The sequence below is a fragment of the Microtus ochrogaster genome, chromosome 6 (assembly GCF_000317375.1).
Source record: "Microtus ochrogaster isolate Prairie Vole_2 chromosome 6, MicOch1.0, whole genome shotgun sequence".
NCBI classification, from domain to species: Eukaryota; Metazoa; Chordata; class Mammalia; order Rodentia; family Cricetidae; genus Microtus; species Microtus ochrogaster.
Genome location: NC_022013.1, coordinates 58,307,385 through 58,328,628, shown reverse-complemented (window position 1 = coordinate 58,328,628; position 21,244 = coordinate 58,307,385). Strand labels below are relative to the sequence as shown.

At 43.0% G+C, this 21,244-nt stretch overlaps 2 protein-coding genes across 2 annotated transcripts in view; one reads left to right on the top strand and one right to left on the bottom strand.

Moving 5' to 3' along the window:
* Positions 1 to 8,565, bottom strand: part of Shld2 (shieldin complex subunit 2) — an 88,477-nt gene extending 79,912 nt beyond the window's left edge. The window contains exons 1-3 of the mRNA XM_005348615.3: positions 8,158 to 8,565; positions 7,912 to 8,057; positions 6,535 to 6,589 (exon numbers count right to left, since the gene is read on the bottom strand). The gene's annotated coding sequence lies outside the window, so the exon portion shown is untranslated. The remainder of the gene's footprint in view (positions 1 to 6,534; positions 6,590 to 7,911; positions 8,058 to 8,157) is intronic.
* Positions 8,566 to 8,624: 59 nt separating this feature from the next.
* Glud1 (glutamate dehydrogenase 1) overlaps positions 8,625 to 21,244 on the top strand; it is a 36,809-nt gene continuing 24,189 nt past the window's right edge. The window contains exon 1 of the mRNA XM_005348614.3: positions 8,625 to 9,272. Within this exon, the coding sequence (XP_005348671.1) occupies positions 8,828 to 9,272 (445 nt within the window). The 5' untranslated portion in view covers positions 8,625 to 8,827. The remainder of the gene's footprint in view (positions 9,273 to 21,244) is intronic.

The following is a 21,244-nucleotide window of genomic DNA, read 5'->3' as shown; positions in this document are numbered from 1 at the left end:
GGTAAACCCACGAGCCACGTGGCAGAATGTCATCATCATCATCTGGTGTAGGAGGTCCTTCTGTTTGTGTGTTGCTTTCATTGGTTAGTCAAAAAGGAAACTGCTTTGGCCTGATAGGGCAGAACTTAGGCAGAGAAGACAGAACTGAATTCTGGGAGGAAGAAAGCAGGGGAGAGAGCCGCTATGGAGACGCCAGGTCAGACATCCTAAATCTTTCCCAGTAAGCCACGACCTCGTGGTGAACACAGATTAATAGAAATGGGTTAAATCAAGATGTGAGAATTAGCCAATAGGAGGCTAGAGCTAATGGCCAAGCAGTGTTTTAATTAATAGAGTTTCTGTGTGATTATTTTGGGTGTAAGCTAGCGGGCAGCCGGGACAACAAGCAGCCTGCTCCTGTTAGAATCATCATCTCAGTTATGCCCTGGCAATGCTTAAACATGCATGGGCAATCCATTTATGGTGGTTCTCCAGTTGTTCCTATCCTGGGCAGTCCTAGATGCTGTGTTAGTGTCATACCCGAGGTTCCACAGTCTTCCTTTATGCTGTCTATCCAGCATTCTTTGGACCTTCCTCTTCGTCTTATCCTGGGCACTCCTCCAAGCAGTGTTATATTCGGGTATCTGCCATCACTCATTCTCATAACACAGCTGAAGTATCTCAAGCACCATTGCTGTGTCCTGTAGTTTATACTTCCTTCTATACATGGAGAGTTTCTTAATGTTATCTTTGCACAGCCTATCTCTTCATGTGACACCTAGAATCCTGCTGAGACATGCCATCTCAAGCGCATTCAGCTGCTGTTTTGAGGAGCGTTTCATTGTCCAGGTTTCAGAGTTGTAAAGAAGACAGCTCAAGACAAGCATCTCATAGACTTGTAATTTTGTTGTCGTATGTCTCTTGCTGACAAACCTTTCCTAGTGCCTGGAATGCAGTCCTCGCTAACCCTATTCACTTCTTGACGTCTCAAATAGTTCCCTCCTTTGAACTGAGCTTCCTCCAGGATAGACAAAGTTGACTGTCTGCTTGAGGTTCTGATTCTTTATTACAATGTTAAAATCCTGTGTGCCCTTCCCATGTGTTGTATCTCAGTCTTCTCCATGTTTACTTTCATACAAGGTTTTCACTGACTTCCACCCTCTCTTTACCATGGCCTGCAGCTCATTTGGACTTTCAGCAAGTAGTGCTGTATCGTCTGTGAAACAAAAGTTATTGATTCACACACCACCTAATGCACGCCTATCTCCTCATCCTCCAGGGCTGTTGCTATTGTTAATCCCAGGAATATATTAAAAAGTAGTGGTGAGAGGACACATCTGTTGTAGAAGGAGCGGGCTGTGTCCTGCTACCCAGCTAGCTTAACCCCCGAAATAACCACATAGAAATTGTATTGATTAAATTACTGCCTGGCTCATTATATCTAGCCTCTTCTTGGCCAACTCTCACATCTTGATCTAACCCATTTCTATTATTCTGTGTTCACCACGACCGTGGCTTACCGGGAAAGATTCAGCATGTCTGACCTGGAGGCTCCATGGTAGCTCTCTCTGCCCGCCTTCTTTCTCCCAGCATTCAGTTCTCTTTTCCCACCTATGTAAGTTCTGCCCTATCAAAAGGCCAAGGCAGTTTCTTTATTTAACCAATGAAAGCAACACAAATACAGAAGGACCTCCTACACCACACATCCCTGTAATAGTCCTACAACTGCCTTAAATTGATCACTTAATTCTCTAGACTTTGACTGATGCAAAGGTATCTTTATAGGCATGTTATAGTATTCTTATGATTTTCTCTGGGTACATTGTTTCCCAAAGTCCTTTCCTCCAAATGCTATCAAATGCTTCCTGAAGTTGATGTAACAGACCTACAAGTTTTTTCCAAATTCTTTGTATTTTTCTGCCAGTTTCATCAAAGTAGAGCAGGACATGCTGGAGGACAGGTAAAGAGTAATAAGCCTGGGCTATCAACTGAGCATTTGTAATTAATGTGAGTTTCTGCATGTTTATTTGGGTCTAGGCAGTCCAGACAGAAAAACTCCACCTACAGTTTCCCTCCCTCTCAATGCACCCCCTCCCCCAAGTTAAATAAAAACTCCTTCTTCAGTGCTACTGCTCTTTCTTCTGAGCACAGCCTTGGGGGCCAGAGCTGGATTCTATACATCCCATCTCTGTCGCTATCACTGCCTCTTAGATGCTGCAGGGTAGGGGTGGGGAGGGGATGTTGCTGAGCTCAATACCCATGAAAACTTCTTTTTACCATACAGCCCTACATGCAGAATAGGAGGTTGCTGTTCCTCACTCTGTCCGTAGGCCACAGGCACTCAAGGGTCAGTTGGTTTCTCTTTCCGGGACATGATGACCTGTTCTTAGTGAAGAAATCCCCCCTTTCTACATTTCCACAGTGAGTGCTGCCTTGTAGTTTAAAATTAGCTGCTTCCCACCTGTTCACTCCAGACCTCAGTGACAAGAGACCTGGCTGTGTTACAGCTCTGGGGGGCACAGTATCCTGGTAGTCGGGAGCCCGGGAATACCACAAAGTCACACCACACCTCACAACAAATGTCACACAAGAGATTTATTGGAAAACACAGGAAGCAGCTGACTCTGCTTGGGAGAGAAATAACATTAAAATATTTTTCTTACATTTATTTATTGTGTTTCAATCTAACATTTTAAAAGATTTTTTAAGACAGAGTTTCTCTGTGTAGCCCCAGCTGTCCCTGAACTCTCTCTTTGTAGATCAGGCTGGCCTCAAACTCAGATTCACCTGCCTCTGCCTCCCAAGTGCTGGGACTAGAGTAAAGGTGTGCACCACCACTGCCTGACTTTTTTTTTTAATTCATGTGTATGTGTGTGTATATCTGCAGTTACTTAGCACCATGTGAAAGCTACCAGCAGAGGCCAAAAACTGGTACTGGATCCTAGGAACTGAATTATAGGTGGTTGTGGGCTACCATGTGGGTGCTGGGAACCAAACCCAGATTACCCGCAAGAGCAGCACATCCTCTTAACCTCTGAGCCACCTCTAGTCCCTTGACCTAACAAGGATAAATGCTAAAAGCATGGTACACCCCAGCTAATAGGCCAGCCCCCAAATGACAATCTCCTGCCTCAGCCTCCCAAGTAATATAATGATTGAATGCCAACACATCGTAAGTCAAGGCTAGTCTAGGAGATTAAGGACAGTTCAGGCTATAAAAAGCAAGACACTATCACTTAATATTTTTAGGATTTTTATGTACCAAGTGGTAATCACAACCTTTTTTAAAAAACCAACTATCACTGACGTCTGTATCAGGTCTCTGTATTTCTCCTTTTAATGGGTTTTCACTAATACACCAGGAAGAAAAAGGAAAGAGGAGAGTGTGGGTGTCTCAGAAACAGAAAAAAAAATGGCTGAGGTGGCTATTAATATAGCAAGACACTGGAAGTTTCAAAAATTTGTCAAATCAAGACAAAAATTTTCTCCTAAACTCAATTTTACCTTCTAGTTTGATTCTGTCCCAACAGATTTCCAATCAACTGCAGATTGCTCCAAAACTGCCTGCAATGGGCCAACCCTGGTGTTCCTTAGCACCTGCAGCCCAGATGGCTCTAAAGCAGCATACACTTCACTAGCCCCAGGTAGTCCCACAGAATCTGGGCAGTGAGCAAAGCAAATGTCCCCCAGCCTACATTCCTCTCTCCTTTGCTGGCTTTGTACAACATACCAGCCTTCTTGGGCCCCAAAACACCCCAGTTTAAACAGGAAAAAGTTATATAAGAGATTACATTGTCCCTTTATCATCAACCAAAGGCTGGAATGTTAGGTCTTGAAAACCCAGGACATATGTCTAACTGAGGTGTCTATTAATACATCAAAGTGGACTCTGGCCAGCCCTCCCAGCATCGCTCAGTACCTGTGCCTCCTCCCAGCACTTTTGATCCCAACAGTTACCCTAAACCACCCCCTCCCAGGGGCTGGACTTCTGCTTCTCCCCCTCAAGTACTATCTGATCCCTGTATAATTCAGCTATTTTGGCTATGCTAGTCTCATGGCCTCTTGGCCTGGGCCACCTTTCTTGGTTGGTGGCTCCTCTCTTGCCACCTCCTCATCTCTCCTCTCATGGTCCAGTTGAGTCTGCTGGCCACGCTCAGTGTGACTCTTCCCTTTGCTTTCTCTCCTGTAACTACAATAAAAACCTGCATACTTTAGGAGTAGTCATGTCCTCCTTTTATTTCATTTTTTCCTTCAGGAGGGAAGGCAAAAGAGCAATGACAAGGAAAAGAAAATATACAACAGATTGTTGAAGTACACCGATTCTGCTATTCTACCAAATTTCATGGTAACATTCTCATATAACTTTTCAGAACTGTCCTAGGACAGCCAGGGCTGTAACACAGGAAAATATGTCTTGAACTCCTCCCCCAAAAAGAACACAGCAAGATGTTCAATCTCTACATTATTGACTATTAGACTCCAAAGAAAGGCTAATGGTTCAACTTAACACCAGCAGACGCTATAATCAAAAAGACAGAAACACTGGTGAGGAGAGAAACTGGAATCCATTTACAGGGAGAGTGGAAATTAAAACAGTGTAGTCAATATGAAAACAATTTGACAGTTTCCCAAAAGGGTAAACACAAACTGACCACACAACCTACCAATTCCCTTCCCAAGTAAACACCCAAGAGAACGGACAATATTTCTACAGAAAGTCCTGTATAAGAATGTTCAGAACAATACTATTCCTAATTGTTCAAAACAAAGGCCTATCTGTAACCAGTGAACTTTAAAAATGTGACAGTTGTGGGCCTAAGACAGTGACAGATCATAAAAGGAGAAGAGAGGAGGAGCAGTCAGGCGATGACGTGGTTACACTAATATACTTTGAAAACCTCTAAGGATCAGATACTGAATGGCTCCAGTTAGATGAAATGTACAGAACAGAACATGTATCCATCCATGTAGGCAATCTCAGCCTACACCACAAAGTGAGTTACAGGCTTGCCTGGGTTATGGACTTCCTGTCTCAAAACAAAAAACTAAAAATAAATAAGAAAGATAAAACTAAGTTTCTACCATTCCTCTGAAAACATATCAAAGATTTTAACATGGAAAGAAAATCATGTCCGTGTACTAACTAAATAATCCATCCAGCGATTTCTGCCCGTGTGTTTGTTACATCTACTTCTAACATTCTTCTAAAATCTTCCTCGCTTACTTGAAAGCACAAAAGAGCACTCTAGATCAAGAACAGGCAAGACTGTAAAACAGCAAGAGAAAGTCATGTCAGCCACAGGACAGAAAACCAATTTGTCTTTGTTGGATGCCATCAAAGACTACAATTCCTTTCAAGTTAAATTTTGGCCTCTTTTTGAAATGGAAATTACTATGAATAATTAAACTGTAATTTGATTATTATTCATATGTTTTACAAAGCAGTCAAATGCAATTCTAAATAAAGCAAATATACACTTTTTGAATAGGCAAAATTAACAGAATTTTGGAGTCAAATTTTTTGAATCATAGCCAAATTAGATAGATGAATATCAACAATTTACTTGTGCCCCTGAGCCTCGGTCCCTCCTGTCAAGTAAGGAGTTACAATATCTCCTTTAGGGTGAAAGGAAAACTCCAATTACATATTAAACAGGGGTTAAAGAGGTGGACTTGTAGAAGTTCATTCTTTTGGGGGAGAATAGGTTCATACTATGTACACCAGGCTCCTCTCCAAACCAGAAATAAGCGCGCCTGTGTCAAAAACATGCCCATCCACTCTTAATTCTTCAACACCTATCAATTAGTAAAGTTTATGTAAATTGCATGTAACGTTAAAACATCTTTTAAAAAGCTTTTAATAAAAACAGTGACATTATTAGATTCTCAAAGCTGTTATTTTGTTTGTTTGCTTCCCCCCCCCTTAAGACGGTGTCTTGCTGGCTATCCTCGAATTCACTATGTAGCCCAGGATAGCCTCAAATTCAAGGCAATCCGGCTTCAGCTGCCTAAACACTGGAGTTACAGGCAGCTGAGTCATTGTGAAAATACTGACACACTGGAGACACGCAACTGAAAAACTCATTTCTACAGTTGTATTTCCCATCACTTCCAAAGATGTCTTCGGTTCAGGTAACTAAGCCACAGGAAAGGCAATACTAAACACTTATTTATTTTTATTTTATTTTGAAGGCTTTGGTTATCAAGAAAGGAAATTATCTGATACAATAACTCACCAGGCAATCCCAGCCTACACCACAAAGTGAGTTACAGGCTTGTCTGGATTATGGACTTCTGTCTCAAAACAAAAAACTAAAAATAAATAAGAAAGATAAAACTAAGTTTCCACCATTCCTCTGAAAACATATCAAAGATTTTAACATGGAAAGAAAATCATGTCCGTGTACTCACGGACACTAGTAAGAGTTATGCTTAAACTTTAGGATTTGGGGGCTTTATTCTTCTGCCGCCTCAGGTACGAAGTGGAACATTTTGTTTCTTACAATGTAAAATCATAAAATGATAATATTATCAAGTAAAAAGGAAATTTGGTACCTTAATCTTTTCACATCAAGCCAAAATCACGATGCAGGTCAGAGAATCTTTTTTGCTAAAAAAACAAATATAATTACAATATAATTAACAGCACCATTATACAGTACAAATGTAATTAAGAGTTTATCATTTACCCAGCAAGTAAGGTAAGATATAAGCTGCACTGGTTAAAAAAAAAAAAAGATAAATTTTGCTTCAGAGTACACTGAGGTAAATGAATGTTCTTTAGCCAGTCTAGGTTGTCACCTCACGTTTACAAAACATTGCAAGAAGAATTTCTCAGTCTGGTGTGGGAGGCAGACTTCAGGGGGCAAAGCCTGCCTGGTCTACATAGTGAATTACAGGGCAGTCAGGGCTACATAGAGAAACCTTGTTTCGAAAAACCAAATAATAAATTTCTCTTCCATGTCTTTTTTTTTTTTTTTTTTTTTTTTTTTGGTTTTTCGAGACAGGGTTTCTCTGTAGCTTTGGAGCCTGTCCTGGAACTAGCTCTTGTAGACCAGGCTGGTCTCGAACTCACAGAGATCTGCCTGCCTCTGCCTCCCGAGTGCTGGGATTAAAGGTGTGTGCCACCACCGCCCGGCTCTCTTCCATGTCTTAATAGATGAATAAAGTCATCTACTAGAGGGATAATGTCAGGAAGCACTAGTCTTTGTTTTATATAAAACTGCCAAGGTACTCCAGGGTGCTTTCACTAGTAATGTGGCATTTGGTAACTTGCCTTAAAGGATGTGCGTGCAAGAGCGGGTGTGTGTGTGTGTGTGTGTGTGTGTGTGTGTGTTTGTAACTGAATTCTCATGTAGATTCGTTTTGTTTAAGAGAAAACAGTGGTGTGTCATTTAGCCCAGGCTGGTCTCAAACTCAAGCCTCCTGCCCCCACCTCCCAGGTCCTGGGATTCCAGGCATGCAGCACCCAAGCCTGGCTACCATTGTGAAACTTGCAATTTACAAATTATATATATAGTGTGTGTGTGTGTGTGTTTATAATTCATAAAACTTGTAATTTACAATTTAAATTTTGAAACATTATTTGCAAATCAGATTCTGTACCACTTAAAGTATATATACTCTCTATATAGACTATATATACTCCCTATGTATGGAATATATAGAATACTTTCTTTATATATTCTATGTAGAGAGCATATATTCTGTATAGTCTATGTATATGATATATATATAGACAATATATAGAATATACATGAACAGAGAGAGAGAACCGTGGCACAGTCCTTTATATCTGGGCACTCGGGAGGCAGGAGCAGACAGATCTGTTGTTCAAGGCCAGCCTGAGCCATAAAGCGAGTCTCAGAAATTACGCACATCTACTAGACATTCCTAGGGGCATTAATCCTATTTCTAGTTTCCTGGTCTTACTTTAGGGCTTAATGTTGAAAGAGAGGCACGCACTCAGCCCACTGTAGAGTCACAACAACGAGAGGGTGTGGTGACACGTGCCTGTAATCCTAGCCTTCGGGAAGCTGAAGCAGCCACGTTGAATTGAGTTTCGGGTCATCCCTGGGCTACAGAGTGAAACTGATTTTTAAAAAAACAAACAAACAAACAAACAAAAACAAAAAAACCTGGCACATGAGACAACAATGCTTTGCATTACAATTTTACCTCGAAATCGCTGAGTAGTTGAACAGAATACATTAAAACCTTGTGCAAAGTAAAGGCCAGTGGGGCCAGGGGCTCCCTCTAGTCCTAAGGCTTCTTGCTTTCCAGTCTAAACTGCCCCAGCGCCTCGGCGGCCGCTGCTTAACGTCTCTCTCCCGCCCGCCGCACCGCGAACCCGCACACTACGTTCCGGCCGAGGGCGGCCCGGGACTCACGCGGCCGGGGTGCTGGCCAGACCGCGTGGCCTCCCGCAGTCCGCTCCCACTGCCTTGGCCTCAGCGCGCCCGTCAGGGCACCGACCTTGCGGGAACCGCAGCCTCCGGTCGCTGGAGGACGGGTCTCCCTACCGGGTCCGCGCGCGCCCACGCTAGCCCCGCCCCGACGAGCATGCGCACCAGGTCCGCCCGCGCCTGCGCGCCCCGACGCCGCAGTCGCACGCGCCGTCGCCTGGAGGCCGCGGCGGGCGGAGGGGAGGCCCAGCGCCCTGGGCGGCGCGCGGCCGCCGAAGTCCGTCCTCCCGGTGGGGCGAAAAGCTGCTCAGGGGAGGGGACAGCCTGGCAAGCAGGAAGCCGCGGCTTAAAAAGGCAGCGCGCGCCCAACACTTCCTCCCGCGGTCCCGGCCTGCGAGCTCTGGTCTCCTCCGGCCCCGCCGCTCTCTCCTCAGCCCGCCGCCATGTACCGCCGCCTGGGAGAAGCTCTGCTGCTGTCCCGCTCCGGGCCCGCTGCCCTGGGCGCTGCGGCCGCGGATTCGGCAGCGCTGCTGGGCTGGGCCCGCGGACACCCCTCCGCTGCCCCGCACTCCGGGCTCGCGCTTGCCGCCCGGCGCCACTACAGCGAGGCGGCCGCCGACCGCGAAGACGACCCCAACTTCTTTAAGATGGTGGAGGGCTTCTTCGACCGTGGCGCCAGCATCGTAGAGGACAAGCTGGTGGAGGACCTGAAGACCCGGGAGAGCGAGGAGCAGAAGCGGAACCGGGTGCGTGGCATCCTGCGGATCATCAAGCCCTGCAACCATGTGTTGAGCCTCTCCTTCCCCATCCGGCGCGACGATGGCTCCTGGGAGGTCATCGAAGGCTACCGGGCCCAGCACAGCCAGCACCGCACGCCCTGCAAGGGAGGTGAGCGCCCGCCGGTCCCTTCCCGCCCTCCCACCCCTCCAGCCTCCTGTAGCCCGGGCCGCTATCCGGCCCGGCCCAGCACTGCAGGCCAGTGCCCCCCTCCAAGCTCCCCGCCTAGGGTGTGGCAGCCTTAGAGGATACTGATTTTTTTTTTTCCGCCCTAAAACTACCACGTAATTTGCCAGCCTTCCTTCTGGGCAAGCCCTTCACCCCGGGCCTTTGCGTGTGTTGATGCTGTCTGCGCTGAGGACACTGCACCGGTTTCCTTTTGGCTTCGGTGCCTGTCACCCAGTGTGAGCCCTTAACACCAATGGCCAATGATACAAGAACAGAGAAAATGGTTTTCTTTCCGGAGTTGGAATCTAGAAAGTTTTATTGACCAACGGATCATACTAATCTTATAAATTAGTAGAATTTTTACACTGATGACTTTTTGTGTTGTGCCCCTTTCCTCCCTTCAGAAAGAACAGAAAGAAAGAAAGAGAAAGAAAACAAAAGAAAGAAAAGAAAATCGAGCAGTGTAACGTTTCTGACAAACATAGGGCGTCCTGACATTAAATCTAAAGGGTGTAGACTACAGAACAGCCTGCCAGCCAATAGAATGAAATAGCCTTGGGGGTGTGTTCTTGTCCTGGCTAGTACCAGATTTGAGCCTCGGCAAAAGGTAAAGTCCTTAGATAGTTGAGTCCGTTAAATTTGGTAGTAATCAAGGTATCCCGTGGTTTCAAATTGTGAGTGTGTGTAGATTTGGCATTTCTAGGCACATTGCTTTCTTTAAGCAAGTAAAAAACCTTCTTTTCATTTTCTACCCAATACATTTCACAATACAGCTTTCAAGGTACTAAAAGAATGACCTAAGAATAAAAGAAAAACCAACCTTTTTTCTTTTGCTGTTGAGTGGGAGCCTTAATGGGGGTTGGACTGGCAAGTGAGCACGGGGGGAGTTTGGACTAGACTACTGGTTCTTGATATGCTGGGACTCTTTAATATAGTTCTTCATGTTGTGGTGACCCCCAACCACAAAATTATTTCATTCCTACTGCATAACTGTAATTTTGCTGTTTGAATCGTGATGTAAATGTATGCTGTGTGAGCCCTGTGTGGGGGTCGTGACCCACAGGTTGAGAACCAAGTGGGCTAGACCGTTGTTTGCCTCCGCTGTCCAGGAGTCTTTTTTGCTACTAGCTGAGTTAAAATGGGGGTAAATGGTAGAAATGTTTCTGCACCAGAAAAACTGAGGTTGTGATGGTGTTCCCAGTGGTAGAACAAAGGTTATGGCTAAGGGGTCAATGATTTACCAAATTTGCATTGAGTCCACCCACATCAAGGGTTTACCTTTGAAGGCTCATCGTCCCTTAGCTCAGTAGTTCCCTTTGCTAGAAGCTGTTGGAGCCACTCTGACCTCTAATTTCCTGTGCAGTTCCAAAATCATATAAAATGGGTGGCCATTGTACTTCACCTTCCTTCTTCCTACCACTCCCTCACTCCCCAAACCAGGAACACTTTTGTTCTCCCCGGCCCAGCTAGTGAGGGTGTTGGAGCAAGAAGCATTGTATTGCAAATGCTAAATTGTCCTTGTCCTTACAAAGGGCGGGCAGCGTTTTCTGTACTCTCAGGGGAGCACTTCTGTTCCCTGTGATTTGGTAGTTTTGAGCCCAAGACCTCTTTCTTTCTGTCTTGTCACAGCTCCCCAAAGTCATTAAAGCAATTCAAGTTTGCCATGGTGTGTCGTTTTAAATGCTCTTGTCCCAGTTTCACTACTAAAACACTGAACCTAGCAGCAAATACCATCAGCCTTCCCAGATTGCAGTAGCCATAGCTCTTGCCCAGAGTCAAAGGTGTGGTTGATCAGTCTCTCTACAAAGGAACTGGTACGGGAAGAGAGGAAGAGTGGTTCTGTCCCAGGAAACAGAAGCAGAGAAACGGATTTGTAGTTAGTTAGCAGTGACCGCACTGCATGATGATGCAGCAAGAAGAGAAGTGGTCTTTATAAAATGTTAAATATACTTAACATCCTAAGGAATCTGAAAAACTTTATGAACTGGAAAGATGGTATAGCCATGAAAACCCTTTAGAAAATAAACAAACAGTTTATATTAGATGGTTAACAAAACCTGAGTGCTATGGCCCTGATCCTTTGTTTCAAAGCGTTAACTAACACTCAGCATTCTTGCAGAAAACATACAGAAGAGGAACTTACTTTCCTTTCAGTGGGGATTTTCTCCGCCAAAAATCTAAATCTTTCTCTATATCTAAGAAAAATATCAAAAAACCAACTGTTTAATATGCAACTATTTCCCCAGCTACTCAGGAGACTGAGGCGTGGGAATCTTTTGAAGCCAGTTTGAGATGCCTCTGGGCAATAGAGGAAGGAGATTGTATCTCTCAAATGGAGAAAGTTGTTAATCATAGCCTCCAGTCTTAGAAATACAGGATGTATTAGGTGCTTGGAATTAAAAAACAAAACAAAACAAAAAAAACCATTTTTAAAAATAATCCCTATATAGTTCAGTAGTCTTTACACTGTCTCTACCACCCCCAAGTAAGCTGTCTTCTCTCTCAGTGTTTTGGAGATTTTGTTTTTGTTCTTCTGCCTCAGTTTCCTGCTTGCTGGAAATCCAGACCTGTGCCCTCATGCCCAGATCTCCCAGTGTTCATTAAAGGAACACTCATCTGTTCCTTGACATCCTTTTCCCAGCCTTCAGCTTTCTATATCTAATCTTTTCTCCACAGTGACCTTAGACCTGAATTCCCTAAAATAAAGTCCTCAAGGTTGAACCAGGCCTGGTGACAACTTGCCTGCAATCTAGCTCTGAGGACTGAGCCAGGAAGGTTGTGAGTTGAAGCTCAACCTGAGCTACTCAGTAAGACCCTGACTCAGAAGACAAAAACAAGCTCTATGTTGAAGCAGCAGTCTAATCTATAATAAAAAGATAGTTTTAAGACCTGGGAGAACCTGTGAGTGCTTTATTCCAAGTAAATATTTAATAAACCTGGTTTTGTGGTTCTGTTTTTCCAAGTCATATTTGCCTCTGGTAAGGATTTACAGAGGGACCGGTGACCAATTAAGTGGAGCCTTGCCTAGCATACTCAAGACCCTGAATTCAAGTAGCCAGGAATGGCAACGTGCACCTTTAACTCTGTAATCCCCAGCACTGAGGAGGCAAAGCAGGGGGATCTGAAGTTCAGGGCCAGCCTAGACTACGTAGACAGACCCTGTCTCAAAAAGCCAAGAAATTTATTTTGTAGCAAAGATGAATATTGTAATAAACAACTGATTTGAGAAGACTTGTTCAAAGGTTCTAATATGTTTTTAAAGCATTGTAGAGGTTGTTCCTATTGGACGTGATGTCTGGATGTATCATATCACCCAGTCATTTGCCACCTTTTGGTAGGCACGTTACCTCAGCACTCCATGTGCATCCCTCCTGAAGCTACACATTCTGAAAGAGAACAGCTTTCTCAGCAGATCGTACTAGTAACAGTTTCAGCATAAAGATCTTAAAAATCAGTTTGGGGGCCGGAGAACAGCTAGCTCATCAGTTAGCGCACTTGCTGCTTTTGCAGAGGACTTGGTTTGATTCCACATGATGCCTGGTGTCAGTGGTGACTCAGCCATCCATCTCTCCTGTTCCAATGATGTGATGCCTGCTTCTGACCTCAGGCACCAGACATCATGTGGTGCACATGCAGGCAAAACATTCATACACATAAAATGACATTTTAAAATAAAAACAGTTTAGAAGAATTCAGCAATCAAGTGGTTATAGGAGTCACTTTTCTTTGTCTTCTAACTTGCCCTTAAATCTGTTAAGTCAGAAATTTCCTATTGGTGGTTCTTTCTGCTATGTTAGAACTTCCTCAAATTGCCATTTAACTAGAGATGGTGAGCAATAGATGTGTGTCGTGTGCAACCCTGTAATATTTTGAAAGCATGACTATAACTGTGTTGCTGCTACGAAATAAAGTAGAGAATTTACCGTGTATTATAAGCCAGATGATTCCTCCATTCTTTAGCACTCTGTGAGGCAGTGTTTGTAATACTGTTTGGTTAATACAGAATTGTTTGCCTTTATAAAGACCTGTCCTTTCCTAAAAGCCATGTGTCTCCAGCCCCATTGCTAACAAATGAGGAGCTCTGAAACCTGAGACAATGTGTGCTACAGACTGTCCTGTCTCCTAGTCTTTGTGTGTGTGAGTCCACTTAACTAGTTACAGGCCACTCGTACAGAGCACACTCTGTAAAAACTGGCACATCATAGATCAGAAGCCATGCCCAGTGCACACTGAACTCAAGAAAAATGGGTAGTGATTAGTGCTTACGTAAAAGAAGTGAAAAGGTGAGCTTTGGGCTTGTAACAGAAAGAAATTGTTTTTTCCACAGTGATGATGATGTTGTTGTTGTTTTTTGAGACAGGGTTTCCCTGTAGCTTTGGGACCTTGCCCTGGAACTAGCTCTTATAGACTAGGCTAGCCTCAAATTCACAGAGCTCCACCGGCCTCTCCCTCTGGTGTGCTGGGATTAAAGGCACATGCCACCACCACTGCCTGATTATGTGACAATTTAAGTTGTTTATGAAAATCAGTTTTTATCCACTAATGTTACAGATACTGAGGACAGAAGCAGGAATAGCTCTTAAACAGGCTAGGCTGGTCTCTAAGAGATTTCCAGGTCAACCATAATGAGTCCTGTCTCCCCCCCCCCAAAAAAAAGAATAAAGGTGATAAGATAATGAGAAGCTCAAAGAGCTTCCAGGTTGGTAAGTACATCTTTATGCCTGGAGGATGGTGTACCCCAGCTCCTTGGGGAAGAAAATTCCTTCGCTCTGTCCTCAGTTCTATGGAAAGTATTTGTCCAAGTTCTATGAGTCAATGGTAGCATATTTTGGAACCTGAGGAGGGGCTGTAGAAACCCCTAGTTTGTATCCAAGTCAAACCCAGTACTTGTTTTATTTGTTTTGTTTTGTTTGATACAGGGTTTCTCTGTGTAACAGCCCTAGCTATTCTGGAACTCACTTTGTAGACCAGACCAGCCTTGAACTCAGAGATCCGTCCACCTGCCTCTGCCTCACAAGCACCGCCCGGTACAAACCCAGTACTTGTAACTAGTAGTATTTGAAGAAGGATGATTTTTGTGAGATTTTTGACCCTTAATCTATGAGGTCTGAGTTTTGGATGATTAATGTTAGATATGAATTAAATTAGGGAGTGCCTACTTTGTGTTGACAGAGAACTCAGAAGTCCATACATTTGATGTCAAAAGTAATGGGCAAGAAGTAGTTTCCCTTTTATAACTTTGTTGAGTGGCTAATAATAAACGCAGCGGATACAGAAAACTAGGCAGCGTCATAATTAAGAATGAAAGTGATAGGTAATAATAGTAAGGAAGGGAAATGAAGTAAATTAAAATATAAAATATTTTGAAGGAAGGGTGGTATTCCTTATTGAGTATATATGAGACGAAGACAGGAAAAGCCAAAGAAAACCACAAAGTTTCCAGTCTAAGATTGGTAGAAAATAATGATTCTAGGGACAGAATGGGGCAACAACAGCCCCCACCTGAAAGGCCCTTTGAACCATAGTCCAACTGTATTAAATAGAATATCCCAGGAATAGGCCATTAATGGTCTCAACTAGTGTACCATTCTGGGAAGTGGCATAAAATCTCATGCTGACTGCCTGCTCATGGCCATACCTTTATCTTACCATATTCATATTTCCTATGCTTTGTGATGGTGTTGACAATTAGATATGCCAAAGAGCAGCCGAAAAGTGCTTCCTTTGCCAAGTGTGACGGTTCACACCCACAACCCCACCACTTAGGAGGCTGAGGTAGGAGGGAGGCCAAGGCTACAAAGCCACAATCTCAAAAAATTAAAAAATAAAATGAATTTAGGTTCAGGAGATGACTCCCCTATTAAGGGCAGCTGCTTTTTCAGAGGACCCTGGTTCTATTCTCAGTGCACAGCAGCTCAACACTGCCTGTAACTCTATTTCCAGGTGATCCAATGCCCTCTTCTGGCCTCCAGGCATGCTCTCAGTGCATAGAAGTGCAAGCAGGCAAAAAAAAAAAAAGAAAAGAAAAAGGAAAAAGAAAAAGAAAAAAAGTACATAAATTTATTTTTAAAAATATATTTTTAAAATTGAAAAGTAATAATTTATATGGTATGTGTATGTGGGTAAGAGATACGTAGTATTATTTAAAGGGTTTGGTATCTTTCATACTTTCAATCATCCTCTAGAAGTTTTAGAACATAACCCAGCAATAGGGGTTAGCAAAATGGTTCATCAGGTTAATGCATTTGCTACCAAGCCTGATGACCCGACTTCCATCCCTGGGATCCACATGGTAGGAGAGAAGTAACTCCAGATTGTCCTCTGACCTTCACACACATACTGGGACAGGTGCACACACACACACACACACACACACACACACACACACACACACGCCCGCGGGCGAGTGCACATACACAAAATAATTAAAATGTTTCCTTTTTTGTTTGTTTTGTTTTGCTTTCGAAGCATTTCTCTGTGTAGTTTTAAAGCCTGTCCTGTCACTCACCCTGTAGACCAGTCTGACCTCAAACTCAGAGATCCGCCTGCCTCTTGAGTACTGGGATTAAAGGTGTGAGCCACCGCCTGGCTAAAAAAAAGATTTTTTTCTAAAGATAAGGGTTTGTTAAAATTTAAGGCTATATTATGTGAAATGTATAAAGCGCACGCATGTATTTTTCTTGACTGCACCCTTGCATAGTATATCCTCTTGACAGTTGTTTCTGTGGTCAGTTGCCTCCCTTTCTACAATAGTAATTCTGCTCTTATTCTCAGACAACCCATTGAAACTAGATAGCTGAGGTTTTAACCCTTCACCCTTTTTAATTTTTTCATAACAAGTTAGGATAGTTACTGTTGCCTTTTGCTATTGTTACCCTACTTCATCTGGAGGTCAGAAGTATCATTTTGACTATAAAGCCCTGGCCTCAGTTGCCTGTGTGCTAGGATTGCAGGTGTGTACCATCATACCTAGCTGTCATCCAACTTTATACTCAGTGGTTTAGCACCAAACCTTTTGGTGATAAAAGATTGACTAAGTCATTGTCAGAAGAAAAAATATGTAGAAATTTTTTTATTTAAACATTTTTAAAGATTCCCTTTTTAATGCATTACCTCCCATCTGTCAGGTAAACTTTAAGCACAGAGACAGCTACATTGTTCATAGTTACAAACACAGATCATTTGGGATGGTTTAATTAATTGTGTTTCCCCATTTCCAGGATACAGATTGATGTTACTGAGGATGCCTACTCCCAGAGAAGGCTGGTCACAAGTGCTAATCAAGTGACTTAGATTATGATTTTAAAAGAATTCATGTGTAAGACATAATTTAAATTTTTAGTAAAGAGGCTAAACTTTGTTTCTCAGGAAGCTTAAGTTTATCTCTTCAAAGTGGCTAAAATGAGTTGGTACAGTAGTGGGTTAGCAGTTCTTAAAAGGCCCCTGCCTTCTTAAACAAAGAGTTGCTTGGCAGTGCCAAGTAAGTTCATTGGTCTCCCTTCCTCCTTTCCCTTCCTCCTTTCCCTTTTTCTTTCTGTGATAGTGATGAAGTCCAGGACCTTCCACAAGCAGGTTACCCCTGAGCTATATAAACAGCTTAGAACTCTAGTTTATTAAATAGATAATTTAGAATACAGCTGGAATTTGAATTTCTGGTGAATAAACTATGCCTCTTTAAGGAAATCCCAGTTCAAGTAATTTTTTAAAAAATAGTTGAGTTTCTATAAATGTTTAATTACTGATTCATCATAAAAAGGATGGTAGCTAAGGATGTGTCAGTGTGTTTGGTTTTGGTTCACCTAGAAAAAGGAAGAAAATGTCAAGCCGTCAGTTGTGGTTTTCGGTCTTTTTTTTTTTTTTTTAATGTAATGAGCTGGTGGTTTGTTTTCTCTGTCGCTATAGCAATTCCAGCTAGTTTTGAAGGGGTGGGAGATTTGGTTTGCTTTGTTTTTGTTCTTATTTCTGTGGGCTTTGTTTTGTTTTACTTACATTGTGGGGGTTGAGGTGTAGACATGGAAGTCAGAGGACAACTTGTAAGAATCGGGTCCTCCCTTTCAGTCATGTGGATCCCAGGGATGGAACTTTTGACCTGCTGAGCTGTCTTCCTGGCCCTGGTTTTTGTTCTTTTTAGATATGTTCTAGCTCTATAACTGTCTGCTACGATGTTGTCCAGTCTGGCATTGGACTTGGACTGATCCTTCTGTCTGTTTCCTGAGTGCTGACCTGCCGATCTATTCCAGATGATGTGTACTTTTACATAGTCCTTCTCAGGACAAGGACCTACACTGTCAACCCCAGCATATTTGATGCTAAACTAAATATAAAGTGGGGTGACAAGTTGGTGTGATGATGCATGCCTGTAATCCCAGCACACAGGCAACTGGGGTTAACTTGAACTACATAGAGTCCAGCGGTAATTGGATTCCTAAGCATGCTGAAGATCATGGTAATTGATAAGCAGTGTAGGGGGTGGAATAGGGCTCAGAGGCTGAGAATGAGAGCACGGCAAGAGGACCAGGTTCAACTCCCAGCACCCACATGGCAGCTCACGATTATCTGTAACTCCAGTTCAGAGGATCTGATGACCTCTTCTGCCCTCTGTGTAGGCACCAGGCATGTCCATGATCCACAGGCACACATATAGGCAAAACACGGGTACGCATAAAATAATGAAAATGTGTTTTTAATAGTAAAAGCTATTAAAACAGTGTGTTGTGCTATGTGTAGTTTGCATATATCTGCGGCATTTCATTAGTATAAAATGTGGAAGTCAAAGTTACTGTTAACTTTCTAAGAATAAACTGTCTCATTTCAAAGGCTCCCCTGCCTCAACTTTTCATGCTGTCCCTGCCTGTGCTGGCTAGTTTTAAGTTAACTTGACACAAGCTACAGTAGCTTGGAAAAGGGAACCTCAATTGAGAAATTGGCCTGTGGATAAGCTGTGGTGCAGTTTCCTGATTAGCAATTTATGTGAGAGGGCACAGCTCACTGTGGGCAGTGTCATTCCTGGTCTGCTGGTTCTGGGTGCTGTAAGAAAGCAGACTTAGCAAGCCAGTGAGCAGCATTCCTCCATGACCTCTGTTATCAGCTCTTGCCTCCAGTATCCTGTCCTGTTTGGGTTCCTGCCCTGATTTCCTTTAATGATAGACAGTGATGTGGAAGTCTAATCTGAAATAAATCCTTTTCTCCCTGAGTTTTTTATTTTTAATAATTTATTTAACCTTTATTTTATATGCATTGGTGTGAAGGTATCATCCCCTGGAACTGGAATTACAGACAGTTTTAAGTTGCCATGTGGGTTCTGGGAATTGAACCCAGGTTCTCTGGAAGAATAATGCCCTTAACCGCTGAGCCATCTCTCCAACCCCTTGTCCCCAAATTATTTATGGTAATGGTGTTTTATCACAGTAGTAGGAACCTTAATGAAGACTCTGCCCTTCTTCCGTAAATATCAACATTGTCACAGTGGTGTTTGTGGTTTTCTCTGGTGGACTAGAGCATAGATTATTTTGTCGGCAGAACAGAACATGGCCCTAGATTTGAGGCCCCTCCTCTAATGATATCCATTCTTTACAGATCTGTAAATCTACCTGTTGCCCATTCTAGGTGGTCAATGGAGCCACTGCTTTTTGTTAAAACCCTCTACACCCACCCATTCCTCTTAGCGCTAATCTACTATAGCTACTAGCCCTGCTGCCCCAAACTCAGATGAGTTCTTTCCGAATGCAGTCATGCCAACTGCAGTAGTAGACGCTACAGATTTGCCTTCCTGTTTCTAGAATAGTGCTCTTCTTGTACTCCGATTGTGTTAATTCCTCAACTGAGTTAGTTAGCAGTGCAGTCCTGTTCTTACATAAATATCTTAAATGTCAGTTCAGATGTGGTAAAGAATTTCTAAGGTTTGAGAGAGAATAACTAGCTTTCCTGGAGTGTAGGTTATCTCTTGTTTTACTAGGGTTTATTGTGAGATCTTGACAGCTCAACTATACAGTGCTTCTTAGTCCGGGAGTAAAAACATAAGTGTACTAAGATTAATTAGAAAGCTTGCAGAGAAAACGTTCTTGACCCCAAGTAGCACAATTTCTATTACCTCTTGCTCCCTCCTTGCCCCCCACCCCGCCCCCGTCTTTGTCTGCACCAGGGCTAATCCCCTAAACTTCTGCTTTCTGACACTCCTCCCGTGCCTCACTCCACAGAAGTTTCTCTTTAGTTCATAGTCTGCAGGAAAATGCCTATGGTGTGACTAATAACTCCACATGGGTGGAGTTGGAAAATTTTCTTCACAATCAAGTTCCTGAGGTCCATCTATTGGAAACATGTGTTTTATTATAGTCTCAATTTCTGACTGTTGTCTTTCCAAGATTTTTATAATAAAAGGACATTAGTAATTTTTAGATAATATATGTAAGAGATTTAGATAGTATGTGTAATAATTGTTTGATTGGTTTATTTATTTGTGTATGTTGGGGTGCCACAGCACATGCATAGCAGTTATCTATGCCATGTGGGTCCCAGGGATTGAAGGCAAGTATTGCTAAGCCATCTCACTGGCAGTTGGTTGGTTGGAAATTGGTTGGCTGGTTTTGTTTTGTAGCTCTGAGTGCCAAACCCAGAGCCTTTTGAGTGCTAGGTAATTGCTCTACCTAGGATACATCTGCAGCTCTTCGTTTTTTCTGAGACAAGTCTCCCTATGTAGCTGAGACTTGCCTAGAAATCACTAGTCCTGACTAGCCACAAACCCTCCTCTTGAGTGTTTGGATTGCAGACATGCTCACACCCAGCAATAATTTGGATTCTTATTTTAACAAATAAGAATTTAAAAAATTCTACCAGTTTATCTTGAAAAGTAATAAAGCCAGGCTAATTAGTGTGTGTTCGGTTTTCTGTAAAATATACCCTTTTGAAAAAGTAAATTGCTTCACAGCCATAATCCCAGCACTTGGAGAACAGAGGCAGGAGCATAGCAGGTTTAGTCAAGGCCAGCCTAAGCCGTGCAGCAAGACCCTGCCTATAAATTACTTTGATGTGTGCTGCTACTTGGTCATTACTTGTGACAGTAATTAGTAGTTAGTTGACAGTGGAGTTCACAGTGCAGGGTTCTGTCTAAAAGTTCCACAGCCCATCTCCCCAGTTAAGAATAGTAGTGTCTCCTCTCCAGGTACGTAAGCTAGTCACCTGGGCAAGGCACTAAACTTAGTTTTTACTTTGGCATAGTTGTTTGCTTGTGTGTTTGTGAGACAGGATTTCTCTGTGTAGCCTTGGCTGTCCTGGATCTGTAGACCAAGCTGGCCTTGAACTCAGAGATCCACCTATCTCTGCCTCCCAAATGCTGGGATCAGAGGTGTGCACCACCATGCCTGGTGCTTCAGCATACTTTACATGTTATAGTTCTTCCAAAAATTTGAAAAAAAAAAAAAAAAGAATTAGCGTTTAAGTAAAATTTTGTTATAAAACTATTTCATCTTACTTGCAAATTTATTTTCCTGGATTACCTTTCAACTAATTTTGTTTTGTTTCATTTAGGATAGGTTCTGACAATAGCCTAGGCTGCACTCAAACTCATGACGGTTATCCAGCATCAGCCTCCTGAGTGCTGGATTGCCAACAACATGCTCTGCCACCCATGCCTGGCTTAGTTAGGATTGGTACTTCATAGTGCTCTATTTTAGTCCTTTCATGATATGTAGGGATACATTTGGGGCTATCAGGTTCTCACTATGGAGTCCAGACTGACCTGGAACTCACTATATAGCCCAAGCTGGCTCAAACTTCTGCCAGTCCTGCTGCCTCTGCTTCCTGAGTGCTAGAATTACACATATGGTAATCAGACTGAATGTGTCAAAACCAGTGACTGTTCATTTGCCTGCTTTGAGATCGCTGTTACCAAATCCCCTGAGCTAGGGAGGAGTGAAAGG